The sequence below is a fragment of the Triplophysa dalaica genome, chromosome 14 (assembly GCF_015846415.1).
Source record: "Triplophysa dalaica isolate WHDGS20190420 chromosome 14, ASM1584641v1, whole genome shotgun sequence".
Taxonomy (NCBI): Eukaryota; Metazoa; Chordata; class Actinopteri; order Cypriniformes; family Nemacheilidae; genus Triplophysa; species Triplophysa dalaica.
The window spans coordinates 12,855,387-12,875,092 of NC_079555.1; the positions used below are offsets into that span (position 1 = coordinate 12,855,387).

General features: G+C 38.7%; 2 protein-coding genes across 3 annotated transcripts in view; one reads left to right on the top strand and one right to left on the bottom strand.

Annotated features, from left to right (window-relative positions):
* Positions 1-3,205, bottom strand: part of LOC130435820 (rho guanine nucleotide exchange factor 26-like) — a 30,308-nt gene extending 27,103 nt beyond the window's left edge. For both annotated transcript variants that reach the window (XM_056766672.1, XM_056766671.1), the window contains exons 1-3: positions 3,083-3,205; positions 1,557-2,775; positions 459-510 (exon numbers count right to left, since the gene is read on the bottom strand). In XM_056766672.1, coding sequence (XP_056622650.1) covers positions 459-510; positions 1,557-2,747 — 1,243 coding nt within the window. In that variant the 5' untranslated portion in view covers positions 2,748-2,775; positions 3,083-3,205. The remainder of the gene's footprint in view (positions 1-458; positions 511-1,556; positions 2,776-3,082) is intronic.
* Positions 1-19,706, top strand: part of LOC130435844 (uncharacterized) — a 476,195-nt gene that overhangs the window by 408,230 nt on the left and 48,259 nt on the right. The window lies entirely within an intron of this gene.

The following is a 19,706-nucleotide window of genomic DNA, read 5'->3' on the forward strand; positions in this document are numbered from 1 at the left end:
AAATATATCGTATGGGTGGCTCATCTGAATAGATGTTAAAATCTGTCATCTATGTAGATGCAGTACATGTAGCTTATGTAATGTAGCATTATTAAATGAATATAATATTTATTTCGCTCAATGCAATTGACTGATTCATACAAATAATTGACTAGAATTACTCAGAAACATTTTGTCATCACTATTAGTCCATTCGTCTGTGATGCAATACTTTCAACCGTGTCCTTAAGTAAGCTTACGTTAGCTTAAATTAGCATCGCCAAATATACCATCAACGGATAAACTGATAATACAACTGATAAACTGACTATTATCGATGAGCCACCAGAAGAACTAAAACCTTTCAGAGGTCAAAACAAAGAAAGCAGAGAGCACACATAGATGGAGATGGTTACCGCTTCACCTAGTCTCAACTCGGTATAAACACCACACAGATCACAGAACAGATCGATGCTTACCCTCACTGTCAAAAGTCCGCTGGCTCGTCAGGCCTTTCTTCCTTTCTGCATTCTGAAGGAAACACAGGTGATTGATTCGTTAGGTTTAACAAATGGGATTTCTCAGGAATCCCAAGTCCACAGCTGTATATGTATGTTTTTGATAAGCTAACTCTGTTCCACTTATCCTTTAACTAATAGAAGTTCATTGTCATTTTTATCCTATTTGTATTTTTTATCACGCTAAACCTGGCTGAGAGTACTACATTCTTGTTGGTAGCTGACAGCACTAAACGGTTTGTGGATTCTATTATTTAAGAAAACAAATAAACAAACACACAAGCGTAACACAAAATGAGACTGAATTCAAACTTGCGTCCTGTGTGGGCCAACATCACACGCCAACATCTAAAGCCACCTGCTATTAGTCTTTATCATCTTCCTCTCTTTATAAAAGGAAAGAACCGGTGGCTTTATTGGGCTGATAGTTCCACCAACATACTATGCTCTGATTGTTCACACCGACATGTCAGATTGTGAAGGTAATCGGAGTCCATTGTCTCTTGCACGCAACCTTTGACCTCTTTGATCCAAAAGATAACCTTAGTGCTTTAGATGGTGGTGTGTGACACAGTTAATTTAAGGGCAGTGATATTTGCGAACGGTTAGAGACCAAAATACCACTCAGTCCAAATCTATCAGAGGACAAAGTGTCCATTCCAAATTATGTCCCACAAAAAAAAAAAAACGTTGTCCTTGACAGGTGTGTTTTAGAAAGTAGTACAATTATTTTGGCAAAGCTGGTGAATGTTTGATACCTTAAACTCGACTTAATCTCCATGATGCTTTCTTACAAAAGCTGTGAAATACAATACCTCTATAATTACAAAACAAAACACAGACTAATATTTAAACAATGTTTCAATTGTGTCTTCTGTGGCTATTGTACTGGAAAACAAACAGCATTTATTTTAACAACCGCAGCCTATAAATAGTTAATTTGTGCACTTATTATTTTTCATACTATTTTGAACCAAAATACTAACCATTTTATATTTCCAATACAATCAATTTCTAACCTTCAGATCAAAGTTTTTCAGAATGTTGTGGTCAATTCACCTTGCTCTTGGTCGGACTCGGGCTAGCCGGTATCTCCTTGTCTTCTGAAACTCCTTTAAGTGCAGGCTGGGACAGCCGATTGGCTTTAGGGTCTGAAGACGGCACATCCATATCTACCCCGCTGACCACTGCCCGGCGATATGATTTGGAACGCAGGCCTCTTGTAAGTGACCCTGGGTTCTCCTCTCCCTCCAGCTCATCGTCCTTGCTGGTGGAAAAAGAAGACCCTGTCTCAATCATGCTTCGGGGTCGAAAACCACGTTTACCAGTGTCCAGAACCCCTAGCAGTCCAATGCGCTCTTGGCGGTTCTGAGACGGCTTGCTAAAGTGTGTGTCAGAAGCCAAAGCCCTGGGGATGATCTGCTGGGTGCCCATCTTTTGTGCCGTGGGACTGTGGGTGCTCAGTATGACTGGGGAGGAGGGGTGCTTGACCTCGGAGCCCTGTGATGACCCTGAACTCTGCCGCTGCAAGAGGACTCCCTCCGACCTCTCAGAGGGAGATGGGGTCCGGGGTGTAGGGGGATCTGAGGGGATGCTGAGGCTGGAGGAGAGGGAAGGGATGCTGGACGTGGAACTGTGGGACGGGGAGCTGGAGGGGCTGATAGGCGACCCACAGACATCCTGGGATTGAAGCGAAAGCTGACATGGAGAGTTCTGGGGTGATACACTTTTTGGTGAAAGTGATGGCAAAGGCGTATCCCCGAAAATAATCTGATCCTTTTGAGAGATGAGTGTGAACTGATTGGAAAGACGCTTGAGGGGCCCCCTTATATTCTTATCGTGCCACACACTAAGGCCATTCCCGTTCTTGGTGGCCGAAGTTGGCGTTTTAGGGGGGCTAGTAGGATCTGAGTCATCTGACTTGGTAAACTTCGACAGCGAGAAGCGTCCGTTAGAATAGCCAATGCTGATGCTCCGGACCACCCTAGTCTTTTTAGTAGGTTTGTTCAGAGTGTGTTTGAGCACTGCTGTGTTTGATGAAGTGATGCTGATCTTTTCATCAGGTTGGGTGAGGGTGAAGTCGCATCTGTCATCCACAGGAAAGTCTGTCGTGAGGACACCGTCGATCTGGTAACTGAGAGGTCTGGGTTTGGACTTCTTGTCATTGTCGCTTCGCCTTTTCCAGAGAGGTGTTATGTTGTTATTGGTAAAATCCACTTCGTTGCTGAGATCCATAATGAGTCCACTCATATCACTCAGAAATCATGCTGCACCTTGTCTGAAGTGAAAAGGAGAGAAAACATTGAGAGGAATGTGTACTGCGTCCTGAGAGTATCGATCGATCACTTATTAACAAAGGTCAAGCCGCAACGTTAACATTTTCTGAAAGAGTGGACAAGTCAAATCAACAACTCCACTTTAAAATAAAACATAAAACGCCAACATATGGCAGGTTTTTATGGTTGTTTATGAAGAGAAAATTGTAAAAACAGCTTCGTCTCATAATGTCCATTTAGGAATCATCGCGCGCGCTGTAACATGTAACAAAAAGCGCTCGCGCTTTAAACAAAATAAATGCTTCATACCTCTGTGTGAAGAACTATTATAATCCCGTTCTTTACTCCTTTCTTTCCATCTGTGTGAATTAAAATTCCAGTGTGTTTGTATGAGAGACTGCAGCAGTGAGTGAAGGTTTGGCAGGAGGGCACAAGAGTTCCCAAGTTCATGTGACGTCATGCATGCGCACTCACGCGCAAACTCAACTTTGAGCGAGTCATCCAGATGTTTCATAGGGAGAAAAATGGCAGAACATCTTTATAGAACTTACACAGTTGAAGCCCATCTTTTCAAAACTTTATAAACAATGCTTTTATTTCTTTTTGTTTCAAACGCGAACCTGAACATCAATGGATATATACCCCCATCTAGTGCTCTTTAACTGTACTTACAATGTATATATAAAAAGAAATGAATGAATTAATTCGTATTTTTGTACAACACGATTTGTGTTATTAATTACTGCAATATTTAAAATAGAAAAAGTATACCGAGGAATAAAAAATGTTTAAACGCGTACGTGTTTAACAGTTGTATAAATGGCATACAGGGTACGTGCACAGTTGTACCACCAGATGGCAATAAATATTTGACATAAATGCAACACATTCAAGGTTTTGGAAATAAAAAACCTGCGTTGTCCCAAAAGTCATGAAATGCATACAGTTTTCCAAGCTAAAGTGGAAAATCAGACAAATAAATGAACAATTGAATACTTTTCTTTCTGATTAGTTTGACTCTAGATTAGCCAGCATTGGGGTTTAAAATTTCTTGTCTGCGTATCAATTTTCAAATTAATTCACAATAACCTTCTGCTTAAAAGTCAAACCAAAACACAAGGGGGCAGCCAAGCATGACTTACTCTGGAAGAGTATTTTTAATCTTTTAAAATGAAAAAGATTATATTCTTTAAAGTAATATTCATTCTATTACAAGTTGAAGTCTAAAAGTGCAGTTAACAGTACAAGTAAAAATTAAATTAACAAATACAATAATAACAATAACTTTGCCAAAGCAATTTTAAGATGAAATTCCATCTTTGAATTCAAATGCACCCTGACCTCAACTTGCTTTGCAAACAGACTATTTTGCTCCGGTTTAATTGCCTTCAATCAGACATATCTTTCTAATTGGCATTAAATATTAAACATCCCTTTCTAGTGCTGCAAATATTGTTTGTATGAATTTGTAATTGACACCAAGCCAAAGAGGTGAGAACACAACCTTTGAAGTCTATAAATATTAATGTTTAAAAGGTGCCGCATTGGTTAAATATTCATACTGATCACAAAGCTGCACCTAAATGACGTCCAATCTCTCACTGGTCTAAACTAATTAAACAAGACAAAAGAAAGGAAATCAAAGTATTTTATCATGTTGCATTTGTGTAAATTAAAGTATAATTAAGCCACTCATATAGTAAAATATGCTGGGAGTATACAGTCTTCACAAGACTGACCAGCTCACTAACTTTAATTAATTGCCGATTGCATATTGCAGTTGTGTTCTGTACAATTTTTCATCTCTTCCATTTCCTCCAACATTTAAAAGCTTAAAGAGTATGCAATGAATTACAGCATCTTGCAGCAATAATGTTAAATGTTACACTGTGTTTCTCTTGAGAGTGTTTATCATGTACCTGTTCAAACTAAAGACTCTTTACTCTGACTTAAATAGCCAGTCCTCTCTCTTCCCTCCTTCATCCTCTCCACTAAATGCCAAAATTAGTGTACAGTGTGCAGGCTTGTAAATATCGAGTACCCACTCAGTCTTTCCATGCGTGGGCTATATGTGTTTGGAGAGCTGGTACATATGCCTGGAGGACAGACAAACTCTGCACACCTACACCTTCACCTCAACTGGTCTTTCTCTGTTCATTCCTGTCATCTTAAACTCCACATGGTCTCTTTTTGACCTTACTTGGTATGGCTGCAGAGTTCCTCAAATGTAATTCTGCCATGTCGGCTCTTACAGATGTAGTTCCGTACATTGAAAAAGATGGAGGTGGCAACAGCCTCTTGTTGAGACGGCGATGAGTCACTGAGCAGCATGCATGCAGAAGGGACTGACACCACATTTCTACAGAGAGTGTTTATCATGTACCTCTTGGTTAAATTGAGCGTGGGCTGAACGACTGTGTAAGTGGATGCAAATAAGTTAAAGGATCAGACGTTTCGACAGGCTTTTTGCCTGCCTTATAGCCCATCAGGATTCGGAGATTACAGCAGATAACTGCTGGTGCCGCAAAGCCAATCAAGTCCTCTGACTCATTTTGGCCCATTATCATCCCTGAATGTAAGTAAAAGAGGAAACTCTTGTGTTTATTCGGTTTTGAATTTAGGATCATAATATCCGTAGAAAAAGTCAGCAAAGAGAATAAACAGAGAGATATAATGGAGACTTTTGGGCAGTTCCCGTGTAATGGATGTGACGTTTTCAGTCAAAACGTGTAAATTTATTACTTTCCTTTCTTGGTTTGATTCCTACCTGCCTACACATTTTTACCTGAATGAACAAAGTGGAACCTCATCTAACAGCGACATTCTAAGTTGTCAGGCCACATTTTCTGGCTTTGTTGGAAAAGTTAACGGATGACAGACTAAAGCCTCTAAGAACCTTTTTCATGTTGTGTTCAAAGTCGGCAGTGTAAATTTGAGACAAATTATATCTGTATCAGTAATCAGTAAGATTCTTAGATAGTGTCAGATAGTGTTACCCTGCTATAACTTGCTAAATTTCACCTTGAAGGGTTTAAGGTTTAAACTGGCCTCATCCACAAGACCCAGTGGTGTATTGATTTGTGTCATAGGTTTATGGTTTAATTCCTGCCTGCGTTCCCACGTTCTACCTCATTGAAGCAACACTGTATTTCTCATGAAGCATTTCTTCATAGTAATAAAGACATGGTGAAATTTCAAAGCCACTCAAACTACATGTTATACATGACACAATAATATTTTAGTGGGGGGTAATATTGGGGCAGGATATGTCTTGCCCAGCTGCTATGATTCTACACTCTACAAACTTATGTATGGATGCACATATAGTGTTTGCACAAGCAACAACACTGTATGTCTCATGAAGCATTTCTTCACATTTACATACATATGCTAAAATTTCAAAGCCACAAACACGTAACACATGACCGGATAATATGTAAAGGGGGGGGGGGGTAATATTGGGCCAGGATCTGTTTCACCCAACCACTTTATGACTTTTTTATTTTACAGACAGCTGTCAAACTTTTTTGCCCGGCTTTAACGTGTAGAATTTAGCCTTGAAGTGCCTACACCAGCTTCACCCATAAGGTCAGTGGTCTAGTGGTTAGTGCATTGGGTTTTTGATGTGCACATTATTGGTGTACAGCAATATTCTTTGTCGGCACATGGCTGATACGTTTTTCTGCTTTGTTGGAAAAATGTAGAGATAACAGGCTGTATTATCTGAGTACCTTCTTTTTGTGGTGTAAAAAGTTGGCAGTGTAAACGTGAGACATATATGACTTTTCTATCTTATGGAACAGAGGGGAAACGGTATTTGACAGTAAGATTATCTACTGTAAATTGAAACATTTAGCCTTGAAGGGCTTCCTGTTTAAACCAGGCCTATGCTTCCCTGTAGCTCAGTGGTAAGAGCATTGCGTCAACAACGCAAGGTCGTGGGGATTGCACACACCTATGTATAAATATGTAGGACATTGCAATGTAAATCGCTTTGGATAAAAGCATCTGCCAAATGCGTAAATGTAATCTTATAGTTGCAGTGGATTAGTTGATAGTCCATTAGGTTTTTGATGTGCAGGTCATTGTTTTGAATCTTGCCTGCCTGCAATTTTTATCTTATTACACAAAGTGGAATCTCATCTGACAGCAACATTCTTAGTTGTCATGGATGCACATATAGTCAAAAACCATAAGTTTATTGCATGCACACAAACAACACTGTACTGTATCTGCATGGTGATTTATTTTTTCTTTTTTTAAGGTTGACATTTGCATGGAATTTCCCATTTGTTACATAACCTACTTGTTCTAATGTTCAATACTGAAAGTAGACAGTCCTTTATACACTCTTAACCTCAAATACTCTTATAATTGTATACAGAAACAATTCTGTATATGACTCAAAGTGTCTGGCATGTTGTTTTTAGTCACACTACTCTATGTGGGTCAGACAGAAATAGGTGGAAATAGTGATTGTGAAAATTCTGAGTTTACCAAAATTCAGTATTCATATTAAAGGGCCACAATCCCAGAAAATGCACCGTTAAATGTTTATCTACCAGAAATTGAGTCGCCAGCGTTTGTGCATAAACACACTCTATTCTTCTTTTTGTAATCTCCTTCAAACCACAACAGTGACACAAAACAGGCTGTTGGCGATCCCCTAAAAATCTGATGTCACAATGTTTATGCCTGCGCATGACCGTTTACAGACTCGGCCTTATGAGTGCTTAGGTCAGCCAGAGACATGCTGTCAGCCAAAAATGTCTAAGAAACAACAAATGTGTGCTGTTGTTGGATATAAAATGGAACATAAAAGTAGGCCGGGTGGGGATGTTTCCGACGATGTTTCGGGTTTGTCCCGCTGCTATTTCAAGGGTCGGAGTAATAATGATCGAAAGTCCCGGGCGGGACAATGATGACTTAGCGTTCGGGAAGAATTAACTTTTTCCGGATCGACCAGGACTCGTTGGAAATGTCTCCACCAGGGCTTTCGAACGACGTTGACCGCAAGTCGATGCGACCCCTAGGTCGGGAGCTAGAGCTCCTGGTAGCCGGAAAGGTTAAAAAAATCTAAGCCTGGGGACCCGGTGGCCTGTCAGTATAGCATGGGTTCCACCTAGAAAAAAAGATTCTCAAGAGTGTATCAGTACCAGCTGTTCGCGATCAAGCATCATCTCCGGAAGAAGAAAGTATTACACATCGTTTTTAAATCGCCTTTCTTAAATAATGTGTTTAGCATGTTAGCGGCTGTTGTTTACATGTTGGCGGCTAAACCTGAGACTTTACATTGGTCCAAAGACAGGTGTTATGACGTAACTTTAGTGGTAAACGCATAGCACCCATCGGTTCAGAAGACTTGTGACCGACATAACTTCTGTAAAGCTTGTTCATTACAACGAAAGAAAGTTATAACAGTGTCTTTTTCTGTGAATTCAACGTTTTCTTGTATGTCGTGCGACAATACTTAGGGCGGATAAAAACAGAGTTTGCATTTGTAAGACACTGAGTTTACGCAGAAATTGTAATAACACCTGGTTGCTGATCTTTACATACCTGTCTGTCATATACAAGTACTCTGAATGCATGTTTATGCCTGTCTCCGTGTTTATGTCTGTTAGTAATATGCATGCACATGATTAATCATCAATGACCAACATTTGATACAGCAAATGGTCAGCATATGTTGTTCTATCTAGGTTTTTTGTCTTTTCCATTTAATTCGTATTTATGAACAAGGCATTAAGGTGATTTTCATTGCAGTTAGTGTATGGTTTTGGTTGGGCAAGACTTAACAGACGTAATTGCGCCTTCCGCCGTATTGCTTGTTTTGATGTCATCCAAAGCACATGTGTAAGCGCTCTGCCTCATATTTTGCATACAGGGAGGGGAGCAGAAGCTCATTTGCATTTAAAGAGACACACACAAAAACGGCGCATTTACCATTGCAGCCACAAATGGCCATGTTCAACATATTGTAATGAAAGATATGTGGTGTATTTTGAGTTGAAACTTTACAGACACATTCTGGGGATACCACTGTCTTTTTTACATTGCAGAAAACCCCTGGATTAGCAGCTCTTTAAAAACATAATACCACTTAAACATGGCATGCCTTTTACCGTCACTGTCTTCTGCAAGGTGAGAGCCTGCTCTTCCTGTCTGAAGGACAATAGATCCATCATGTCACACAATGTGGCTATCGAGGTCTGAGGGTGAGATGAGGTCAGGGTTTTTTATGCAGTCTGTTTCCTTCAGGCTGCTGTTAGCTGACGTGATGCAGTGGCACAGCAGTGGTCTTGGTTATGGAGGCACTCAGTAAATCTGGACCCCCACTGTTTCCATATACCGTTCACTGAGTGGTTTGAAACTCCTTTGCCGTTTTGTATAATGCTCACCTTCGCTCTCGCTTTTCCTTCACACACGCGTACACATGAACAAAAGGGTCTATTAAGAGAAACTTTTCGATGGAGAGCACAGATCGTTAAACTCGCTGAAGGTTTACAAGAGGCTTACAAAAGGACAAAAAAATCATTTCTCCCCTGCAGGGGGTGAGAAAAGAAGTACAAGTGGGAAATGTGCTTTAAAACAAAAGAAGAAAGTCTTACAAAGTTTTACGCAAAAAATTGCAGCAAATGTTAATTTTAACAATACGATTGTAAGATTATTTGTTTTAATGCTTCAATTAGCTATGTATTAATGTAATGTTGCGTTGATTATTGTGTTAAAAAACATGTTGAAATGATCTTTTGGCATGAATGATGAAATATGCAAGCTGAAGTACAAATTTATAGGATTAATGGAAAAGGATGGCCAACTTAAAATCAAAGTATTAGGCTGGTTATCTTAACAAACTTTTATTAGGTTGCTGATATAGGACATGCTTGTACACAATAAACTTAACCTATTTATTTCTTTATCTGTGAAACTTTTCTCACACTGAATGCACCTTTAACAGAGCACCCAAATAAGTGGTGTGTCAATGACAAAAAGTAATCAATAGGGGGCAATGAAAGCCATGACGTGGCCTTTGATCTAAGTACACTCACCTAAAGGATTATTAGGAACACCTATTCAATTTCTCATTAATGAAATTATGGTGGTGGTGTAATGGTGTGGGGGATGTTTTCTTGGCACACTTTAGGCCCCTTAGTGCCAATTGGGCATCGTTTAAATGCCACGGCCTACCTGAGCATTGTTTCTGACCATATCCATCCCTTTATGACCACCATATACCCATCCTCTGATGGCTACTTCCAGCAGGATAATGCACCATGTCACAAAGCTCGAATCATTTCAAATTGGTTTCTTGAACATGACAATGAGTTCACTGTATTAAAATGGCCCCCACAGTCACCAGATCTCAACCCAATAGAGCATCTTTGGGATGTGGTGGAACGGGAGCTTCGTGCATCCCACAAATCTCCATCAACTGCAAGATGCTATCCTATCAATATTGGCCAACATTTCTAAAGAATGCTTTCAGCACCTTGTTGAATCAATGCCACGTAGAATTAAGGTAGTTCTGAAGGCGAAAGGGGGTCAAACACAGTATAGTATGGTGTTCCTTTATAATCCTTTAGGTGAGTGTATTATGCTGGTGCGAAACAACACAGCCATCTCTACATAGCAATTTTTTCCCACTGACTCTAAACAGAACACATAATCACAAAAATGCCTCTTCAATAAATCCTCCTCCACCATATCTATACAAGAAAAATATGGTAGTAATGTTTGTCATCCTGCTTAAAGGATTGTTTTAATTCAATACATCTCTGTTTCTTCCTAATGTGAGCCACGAGACTAAGTCACATCCTCTATAAAACAGAGCTCCTTGTATAAACAATGGCTGTGATAACTATACCGGAAGTTTACATATTATCTAATGAGGGAAGTACACAAAGACAAACACATATATTTTCAATTCCTGCTCAGACCTGCTGCGATAAAAACAGTCAACATAAACAGATGCTGTTTTCAAGGACATACAGTATCTGAAAATACACGGATGATGCACAAACAGACACATACATACTGACCCAGCTGTTCACGTAATGCAAGTGTTTGTTTTATAAGACCAGTGGCTTCTCAACAATGGGTGCTGACTCTCAACCTGATATTTTTAAAGTGTGAAAAATGTGATAATATGGTGCAGTGGATAAAGACATCGGCTTGTTTTCGATGGTTGCTGTTTAAGAAAGGAAAACATCATGACCTTCATTATTCAAAAAAACAGTTTTCTTTGTATTTATATTACAGAGAGTTTCACTTTAATGTCAATATGAATAACTAGGCGGATTTTATATTGTACCATAGCAGAGACTAGAGATAAGACAAATATGAATTATTTTTCTTTTCTCAATGAAACTCCATCATTATTTACTTTCCAGTGACGGAATCTGCAGTTTATTCTTGTTTGACACTAAAGTCTGCATATTCTCTCTCTCTCATCATTTTAAGTCCCTCAAGGCTTTGAAGTGTGTGTATTAACTCTACTTTGCAAAGTCAAGCTCACTGGAGAGCACAGCCAAATAAAGCAATTCATTAACAGCCAGTTTTGCAAGTCTTATGCTATCTATTATGATGTATTAGTGTAATTTCATTGCAACTCACTGGGGAGTTGTTTTCAAAATTCCAAAAGGAAGAGTGTTGGGAATCACTCTGATTATTCTCCCTATGCTAGTGAATCTTTTCACAGATTACTCAAAATATTGATAATGGATAGAGTAAAGAAAGAGGGAACATTTTTGGGGGATTTTGTGTGTGTGTGGATGCTGCATTGTGCTGATGCATGGCTACGCAGAAGGGAAATATATTCATAAACCTCTAGACCCAGGAACATCTTTTTATTGAACTTTATAATGTAGCTCCAGGTTAAAGATTTAGTCACATGTGTGTTGAGGTAGGTTATAACAGAAAGATTTCTCATATTGAACAGTTATTCTTTAATTCTGCTTGATATTTCCTTGAATTCTGACTGAGTGATGTGTAGCATAGAGATGTAGTTATACTTTCTGGTAAGATCTGAATGATCAATGAACAAACTCTTTCTTCTTTGTGAAAATGGGTTTAGAACCATTCCTTTTGTCCCCTGAGATCCATATGAAGAGGAGATAACGTAATAGATTTTTTTACTATGCATCTTACGAGGCATGATGCCTACATTAGAAACTTTAAAGAACCATAGACTCTGTAGCTTAAAACAAAAAAGTTTATAGCAAGGAAATAAGTGACATTTTGGGTGGGATTGGGGTATCACCCACATTCAGGTTTAATTCTCTAACGATATTGATTATTTTAATATCTTTGTTAAGATATCATCAAACATGTAACAGTCTTTCTTTATCTTTTCATGCACTTAGTCACCCTCACCCTGAAGAGGTTGAAAAAGACACTCATGTATTTCATGTCTATGGGGAATTACAACTCTGAGAGAGTTCACAGAAGAGATATGGTTCCACATCCAGACTCAAACATTTATTCAAAGTTGTCATAAACAAAGCAATGAAAGACACAGCTTCAATTTCTTCAAAATCCTACCATAAAGCAGTCAAATCTCTCTGTCATCCCAGAGTTACAGCCCCTGTCATCATTTCAATGCCTCTATGACTTTCTTCGTTTCCATTTCATTCAAAGGTACATATATATTCTCTGTTGTTTTTCAACACGGCTCCATCAGTCTTGCAGTATGCATTTGACAGTGACTGCCATTATATTGTTTGAAATGTTCCCGAAACACCTTTTACTGTGAAGGAAAATTGAATACTTTAACAGTGAGCATATATGTGACCCTGGATGACAAAACCATTCTTAAGTAGCACAGGATTTTTTTGTAAAAGACAAAAATATATTGCATGTTTCAAAACTATCGATTTTTCTTTTATGCCAAAAATCATTGGTCTATGAAGTACAAATCATGTTCCATGAAGATATTTTGTAAATGTCCTACCTTAAATACATAAAAACTTTATTTTTGTGAGTGGATGGCCTGCCACAGTGGTCCTGATTAACACATTTAAAGGAAATTTCTCAATTTGCACTCTCAGAATCCTGAGTTTTAAACGATTGTATCTTAGCCAGATATCGTCATATCCTAACAACTCATATATCAATAAAAAACCTATTTATTTGGATTTCGCATTATGTAAAAATCTCAATTTCTAAAAATGTACCTATAATACTGGTTTTGTTGTCCAGGGCCAAATATGTCCAAAATATTTAGATGCAAGAGCTTATGGGTATTACCGACAAAATTGAAAAATCTCAATTTTAAGATAATTGCACTTGAATTTTAGGTCTGTGGATCTTTTGTCGGTTAACAAGTTAAACAAACTCACATTTTTAGGCCCAAAATCCAACCTTTAAGTCAATATTACTTGATTTTTTAAAGTACAAACAACAGGGCTTACAGTGTAATGATGATGACTGCAAACCATTTCCATTTCAGGGCTTTCTGGACATATTTTCTGTAAATAATAAGGTTATTAAGAAACAAATATGTGCCGATTCCGTGAATGAGACCCACGGAGAGAAAGAGTGAGAGAAATGGCAAGGCGCAGTGAGACAGTAGACAAGAAGTAATACTTTATATGAGGACAGCAGTGCATGTCAAACCACTCCCAGTGGAGCTCACAGCATCAATGTGGGCCAGCCTCTCAGCAAACCCATCATCGGCTCACTGACTACAACTTCCCCAAACTCTTCCGTGGGCGTCCGTTTCTGAATTCCAATCTGCTCATCTGTCTGTCAAATAAAATGATAGTGTTGAGAGTGGGTCTGTCTTTCCTTTGGGAGCTCCTGTCTGACTGTGCGATTGCAATTAGTCCATCTAGACACCATTTTCTCAGGACTAATTACACGGCGGCTCCTTTGTTAATTGACAAATGGCAGTCAAATGAGACTGCCCTGGAGCATTACCTGCCAGCCCATCCCATAATTCCCTCTGAGGTGCTGCGGTGAGGTGCTTTCCTCTGATGATGGTGGCAGGTGTTTGGAGAGAGTTCTGCAAGATAAAAGCAGAGAGAACTTTCTCCTCATAAACCTTTTCTGTCTGGTATCACAAGCTGACCAACATCTTCAAAAGGCACCCTCACACAGGTGCGAACCAGGTACATGGTTCATTTTTCCCGGGGCGATATTTTCTCTTTCTCAGCAAGGTATCATGGCGATGGACAGATGTATTGAGTTACAGAGACTAGCTCAACCGGGTCACGACCTTTTTACCTCACGGCTGCACTAAACTAGAAAGACCTTGAGGAAGTTGAGGCAGCAGAAACGGTTTCTATGGAAACTGTTGAAAGGATACATGAGTTTGGTATTAGGGCTGTGTGCACAGTGTAGAAACTTTACTCACATCCCACTGTCTGTCCAGTGGTCTGTTTGAGTTGCTTTACTGATGAACCCTGAGCTTTCACCTCTGACATCTGGGTGGTGGGTGGCAGTGTTGACTGACAGAAGGAGGTTTGTTGGGAATCGTGTGTTGAATAGCAATGAGACAACATTCCAGCGGGATAACTGAGTGAAGAACTCATCACCGTTTCAAGGATTAAAGCAATGTCCCGGGTTCACAATAAATTAGGCTGTATCAGAGCATTTGTGGAATAATGTTGATTGCCATGGAAAATATGTTGACTTTTCTTAAAAACGAAAAAAGAAATAGGAAACTAACAAGAGAACTTGTAAGAGAAACGTGAACGTTGAGGACCTAAAGGAGTTGGTCCAAAAATGAAAACCTTTTCATCATTAATTTACTTTCGTTCATTCATTCCAAACCTAATTTCTTTCTTCTATGAGCCAAAAGATGTACGGAAGAACGTTGGAAACAAAACTCTGGATCACTTTTAACACACAAAACCACAGAGATTTCTTTTTTAAAATGAATAATACAGAAAGTAATATACAGGTTATGAAAGACATGAGGGGGAATAAATGATGACAGAATTAATATAAGGGTGAAATAACCCTTAAAATAAATGTGAAGGTCTTGTTTTTGCTTTTAAAAAACAAATAAAGCTATTAGTTATTTTGTCACCAATGTGATTTTTTAGTTAATGTTACTTTTAAAACAAAAGAAAAATGACAAAATATGGAGATACAAGGTTTCAGAGGATAGTAGTGATATGTACTTTAATGCTTGTTGTATTAACTATGTGTCTTATTATACACTGTTAAAATAACGGAAAGGTACTGGTAATTTAACGGACATTTCTGTTAATGTTAAAACACAAGACAATGCGGTGCAAAATTGAAAATTCAGGTAAAACAACTGAAAAAATGTAAACGGAAATTTAATTCATATTTATACATTATATAGTTCCATATTTTTCATATTTTACAGTAACCGTAACATTTAACTATAACGTGTAACCACTTGCCTAAAATGTATGTGTGTGTGCGCTTTGTAAATTTAAAAGAGAAGTTAGGTTAAAATAAAGATTTAATATCAAGAATAAATACAGTATAGGAGCACTTTATATACAAAGTAGGGATTACACAGTATACACAGAACAGACCAATCAGTGTCCATCTTTGACCCGTTCAATAATACAGAGAGGCAAAACTCAGTTGTTGCTTGGCAACCACAACGCGCACCTCTGGCAAAGTATAGCAAATTCAAACTTCAAAAGAAACAAGCACACACACACATAGAGGTAGGGCCCTGCAATCTGCACATAAAAACAGCAGAACCCCAAAGACAGCCTGAAGCGACTGCCGTTCAGCAGAAGTCATGCTTCATTGAAGAAATGTATACCATCGCTAGTCCAGATTTAAACTGGTGATCCAGCTGACAGGACCAGCAGGAGTGAACAGATGTAGCTGACAACAGAGCTGTGCTTCGGGAAAGTCGGCCAGTGATGGAAAATTGTTTGTAAGGATCCTAGGACAGAAGTGAAGTCCAGCATGGGGTCAAACCCCCTCACATTCCTCCTCCTGTCAGGCCCATCGCTATGGCAAACACAGTTAGGGGCTTCTTGCAACGGGGGTAGTTTAAAGCTTTTTAGAATACCTGGAGAACGCTAAATGTTAATATTCTTTTTCAATGCTAACTGCATCTAGACTTTTTGGAAATATGTCTTTTTAAATCGGTCATCTTTACTAATGGGGGCTCGCAGGCAGAAATTTTTGAGCCAATCAACTAACCAGTAAATGCCATGTGACCACATGGAGCTGCAGGAAACTGCTAATGCTAAGTCATGCTAATGTTGATTAGCAGGAACATGTGCCATTTCTCAATTCCAAGAACGCAATGGACTTTTGGAGACAGTTCTCGCGATTCAGACTCGGAAGAACCAACCTTGGATGGACGAGCCGCAGTGACTTCTGGGACTTCAAGCGGATTCCGTACGCTCGCAAGTTTACATTCGATGCACTAGCAACTGTTCTGAGCTAGCGACTAGCGACTGTAGCTCAAAAAGTCAATTTCATGTTTAAGGCAATTATAAAAATTGGTCACTGGCAAAAATACAAATATAATCTAGTGTAGTATAATATAAGAGTACTATTTAGATGCATGAATGAATGATTTAATACATTTTTGTTTCCACAATTAAAAGACTATTCCAAATTTTCATTTAATGACCATTCTAGATGTATTGTGGCCATTCCAGTCCAGTGTCTGTTGTTGAATTTCAACAAAATTAAACTTCAGGGGCGACATTAAAGTCAACCAACAGCAATGTGAAAGACTGACAGCATGACAAGTCACATGAAACTTGAGATAAAAATCCCTGTTATCTCATAAAAAATAATTTTGAACATATCCATGTACAAATGTTACTGTTGATATTGCATAAAAGTGAATATTCATTTGTTTTCTTTGCAGTATTTGAGGTCTGAAAAATACACGGAGAATCTTTTCTGTTATTTTGACCTTCTCCAGTTCAAATTTTCTGTAAATATATGCAAATGCAAATATAATATGAACAATATTTTAAATTCATTTGTTATTCAGTTTAGGTTAACGTTCTACTTCCCGGAAACTCACACAGACACACACATATACAAAATCTGTCTATTTTTAGTGAAAAAAAATAAAGAACAGGTTAGCAGCTTTGTAATATAATGCGAGATGCCATTTGGGAATATGTGTTTTCTTTAAAAATGAGGAAGTATGTTTGTAACAGCATCCTAAGCTTCAGACAGACGAGCAGAGGAAATGATACGCTCCTGTTCGCTCAGGAAATATAACTGGAAGTTCTTCAGACACATCCTTACAAAAGGACTCCCCTTCTCACCTCTTTTCTCTTTCCCAGGATGCACTGCACACGGAACAGCCAGGAAATGTCTTTCATCTGACTGACCTCATCGCGGTAATTTCGCCCAACAGAAGACTGTGGTCAACGTAACCTTAAGTATGACAGGCGGAAATTTGAGCGAAATGGCTTTTGTCACTTTACTTGTTGAGGTTAAAAATGAAAACAGATGCCTTAGAGCTCGCTGAACTGTTGTGAGGTTATGAAGCAGCCTTCAATGTTATTTTGCTCTGAATTACATATAGACCTGTAAAAGAACCACGGGAAGCTAATAGACAGTAACAGGAAACGAGAAATCTCAGAGATAATAATATCAAAAAGAATCCTAATGCAGAAGGGACATGAGATGTAAATCGGGCTTCCTCAAAAAGAAGCCAGATCTCAGTTCAAAGGTCAGAGGCCAAGCACTGAGAGGTCAGATCAACAGTTCATCACATGACAATGACCATAGCAAACTGCCTCATCTTTTATTTATATGGACAACTGCTTAAAGGAGTCATATGACACGGCTAAAGCGAATAGTATTATTTGTTTTAGATGTAGTTCAATGTGTATACACGATTTAAGGTTAAAAACGCTGTATTTTCCACATAACGTGCATGTTTGTATCTCCTCTTTGCCCCGCCTCTCTAATCGCCCAGAGATTTTTTTATAAAGCTCATCCCTCAAAGCGAGGTGTGCTATGATTGGCCAGTTAACCAGTTCGTAGTGATTGGTCAAATACTGCAAGCATGTGATGGAAATGTTACTCATCTTACAATATTTGGAACATCAGGTTCCAAAGCAATTGTACTGACAGGTACGCCCATCTGACTTGTGTATACATTTTGGCGGTGTTAATCAAATCATACTACGAACTGACGTAGATTTGTGGGGGTGTCGTTACATGAGGGTGAGCATTCGCTTTTAGAAAGAATGCATCTTTTATTCGACACTTACATTTTTGCAATTTACGTGTGTAATACATGCATGGGTAACTTATGACACACCAAAGACATGAAAACACCTATTTGCGCCGTATGACCCCTTTAAAAAGGCTATAATACTGACTTAATTTCCCATGTAAGATGCAAAGACAACTAATGTTACAGTGTAAGTTAACTATTATGTTGATCTTCTTGAAAGGCATAAATACTGACTCATTGACGCTTTCAAAATATAATGACACAACAAAAATTGGCTGAAGCAATGGTGTGGATTTGGCGTGGGGCAATTGTTTGTCTAGCCAATGATGGATAGGAAGTGTGTAGGGTAATGTCATGTTGCAATTCTGTGTAGGGTGATACAGCATTTTTGTTCTAGCCATATCTTGAATATCTTGTCCTTTTTATTTTCTGTCAATTTCTTGTTGATCTAAATTTCTTTCCAGTCACATCTGTGACCAGAAAAGCAAAAGTAAAAAGCAAATTGTCCCTTAACAAGACAGTCGTACTAAGTGAGTCATTTTCAGCCCTTCATCTCTCCTCTCTCTATAGTGAGTCACCTGTCTGTGATTCAGTTGAACCCATCATTAAGGTCCATTAAAAACACGGCTGTGAGAGCTGCATCTGGACCCACGTATTTTCCTCCTCCCCTCCCTGTCTCACATTGTCTCTCTCCTGTTGCCTGTCGTTTCTCTGCCCACGCTTCCTACGCATCCTTCCATCTTCACCTCACCTGTCTGGGGAGAAGAAAATAGAAAGATAAAAAGGTTTTATTATGCAGTACTTTTGGAGAATAAAAAAACACATGTGCTGGGTTTGAATCCGTTTTGTGTAGGTCAAGGTCTAGCAACATATTTGAGCTTCGAGATGTTCTATACATAAAACTGAGATGTAATAAATTTGCGTTTCCATAACTCTATCACACAAAGAACCTGAGAAAAATATCAAACAATATTATAAGATAATTATCAAAACAGTATGAAGAAAGATCACAGCACAAACAACATGAGAAGACAGAAACAACTAGAATTTGATATTTTCTGCAGAAATGTAAGGGGTTTGCCTGTACAAAACACAGTGCCAGGGCTTTGCCAATGCTGTGGTTGTTAAGGTATTCTTATTGTGCTGTTTTTTGGTTGCTAGGGTGCTAGTGGTTGCATTTTGGCCCCAATATGGTGCGGTTTCCTCCTTTAAATGGAAGGCTCACACAAAAAAAACATTCTGTGACCATTTATTTATGCACATGTTATTCATAACCTGTATATGACCATTTCTTCTACATGTGGACACAAAAGAAGATATTCTCAGAAATGTCTCAGCGATTTTGGGTCCACACAAAGGAAGTCAATGTCAGTGTTGTTTGGTTACCAATATTCTTCAGAATTTCTTATTTGGTGCTCAACAGAAAAATGAACGTCATTGAAAGTTTAGAATGACTCAGGAATGTATTAGACTTTTCATTTTTGGGTGAACTTTCAATTTAATGTAAGTCTAAAGGATGTCTGGTATATTATATCCCCCACCATGCGTATGAACAACTGTCTATACTTTTTCGTAAGAAACGTTTTTAAATTGGTTGAGGATTAAAAAAAACTTCAAGCATATGAGAAAAAACTAGTTACTTAGCAAGCATTCTAATGGTGACAATTGTAATGATAAAACTTGCATTATTTTACAGTTACAGACAGGAGCTTTAACACATCCCCCTCTTGTGCCAGGCAGTGCACTGCACATTAACGCCATGTGCCCCATGCC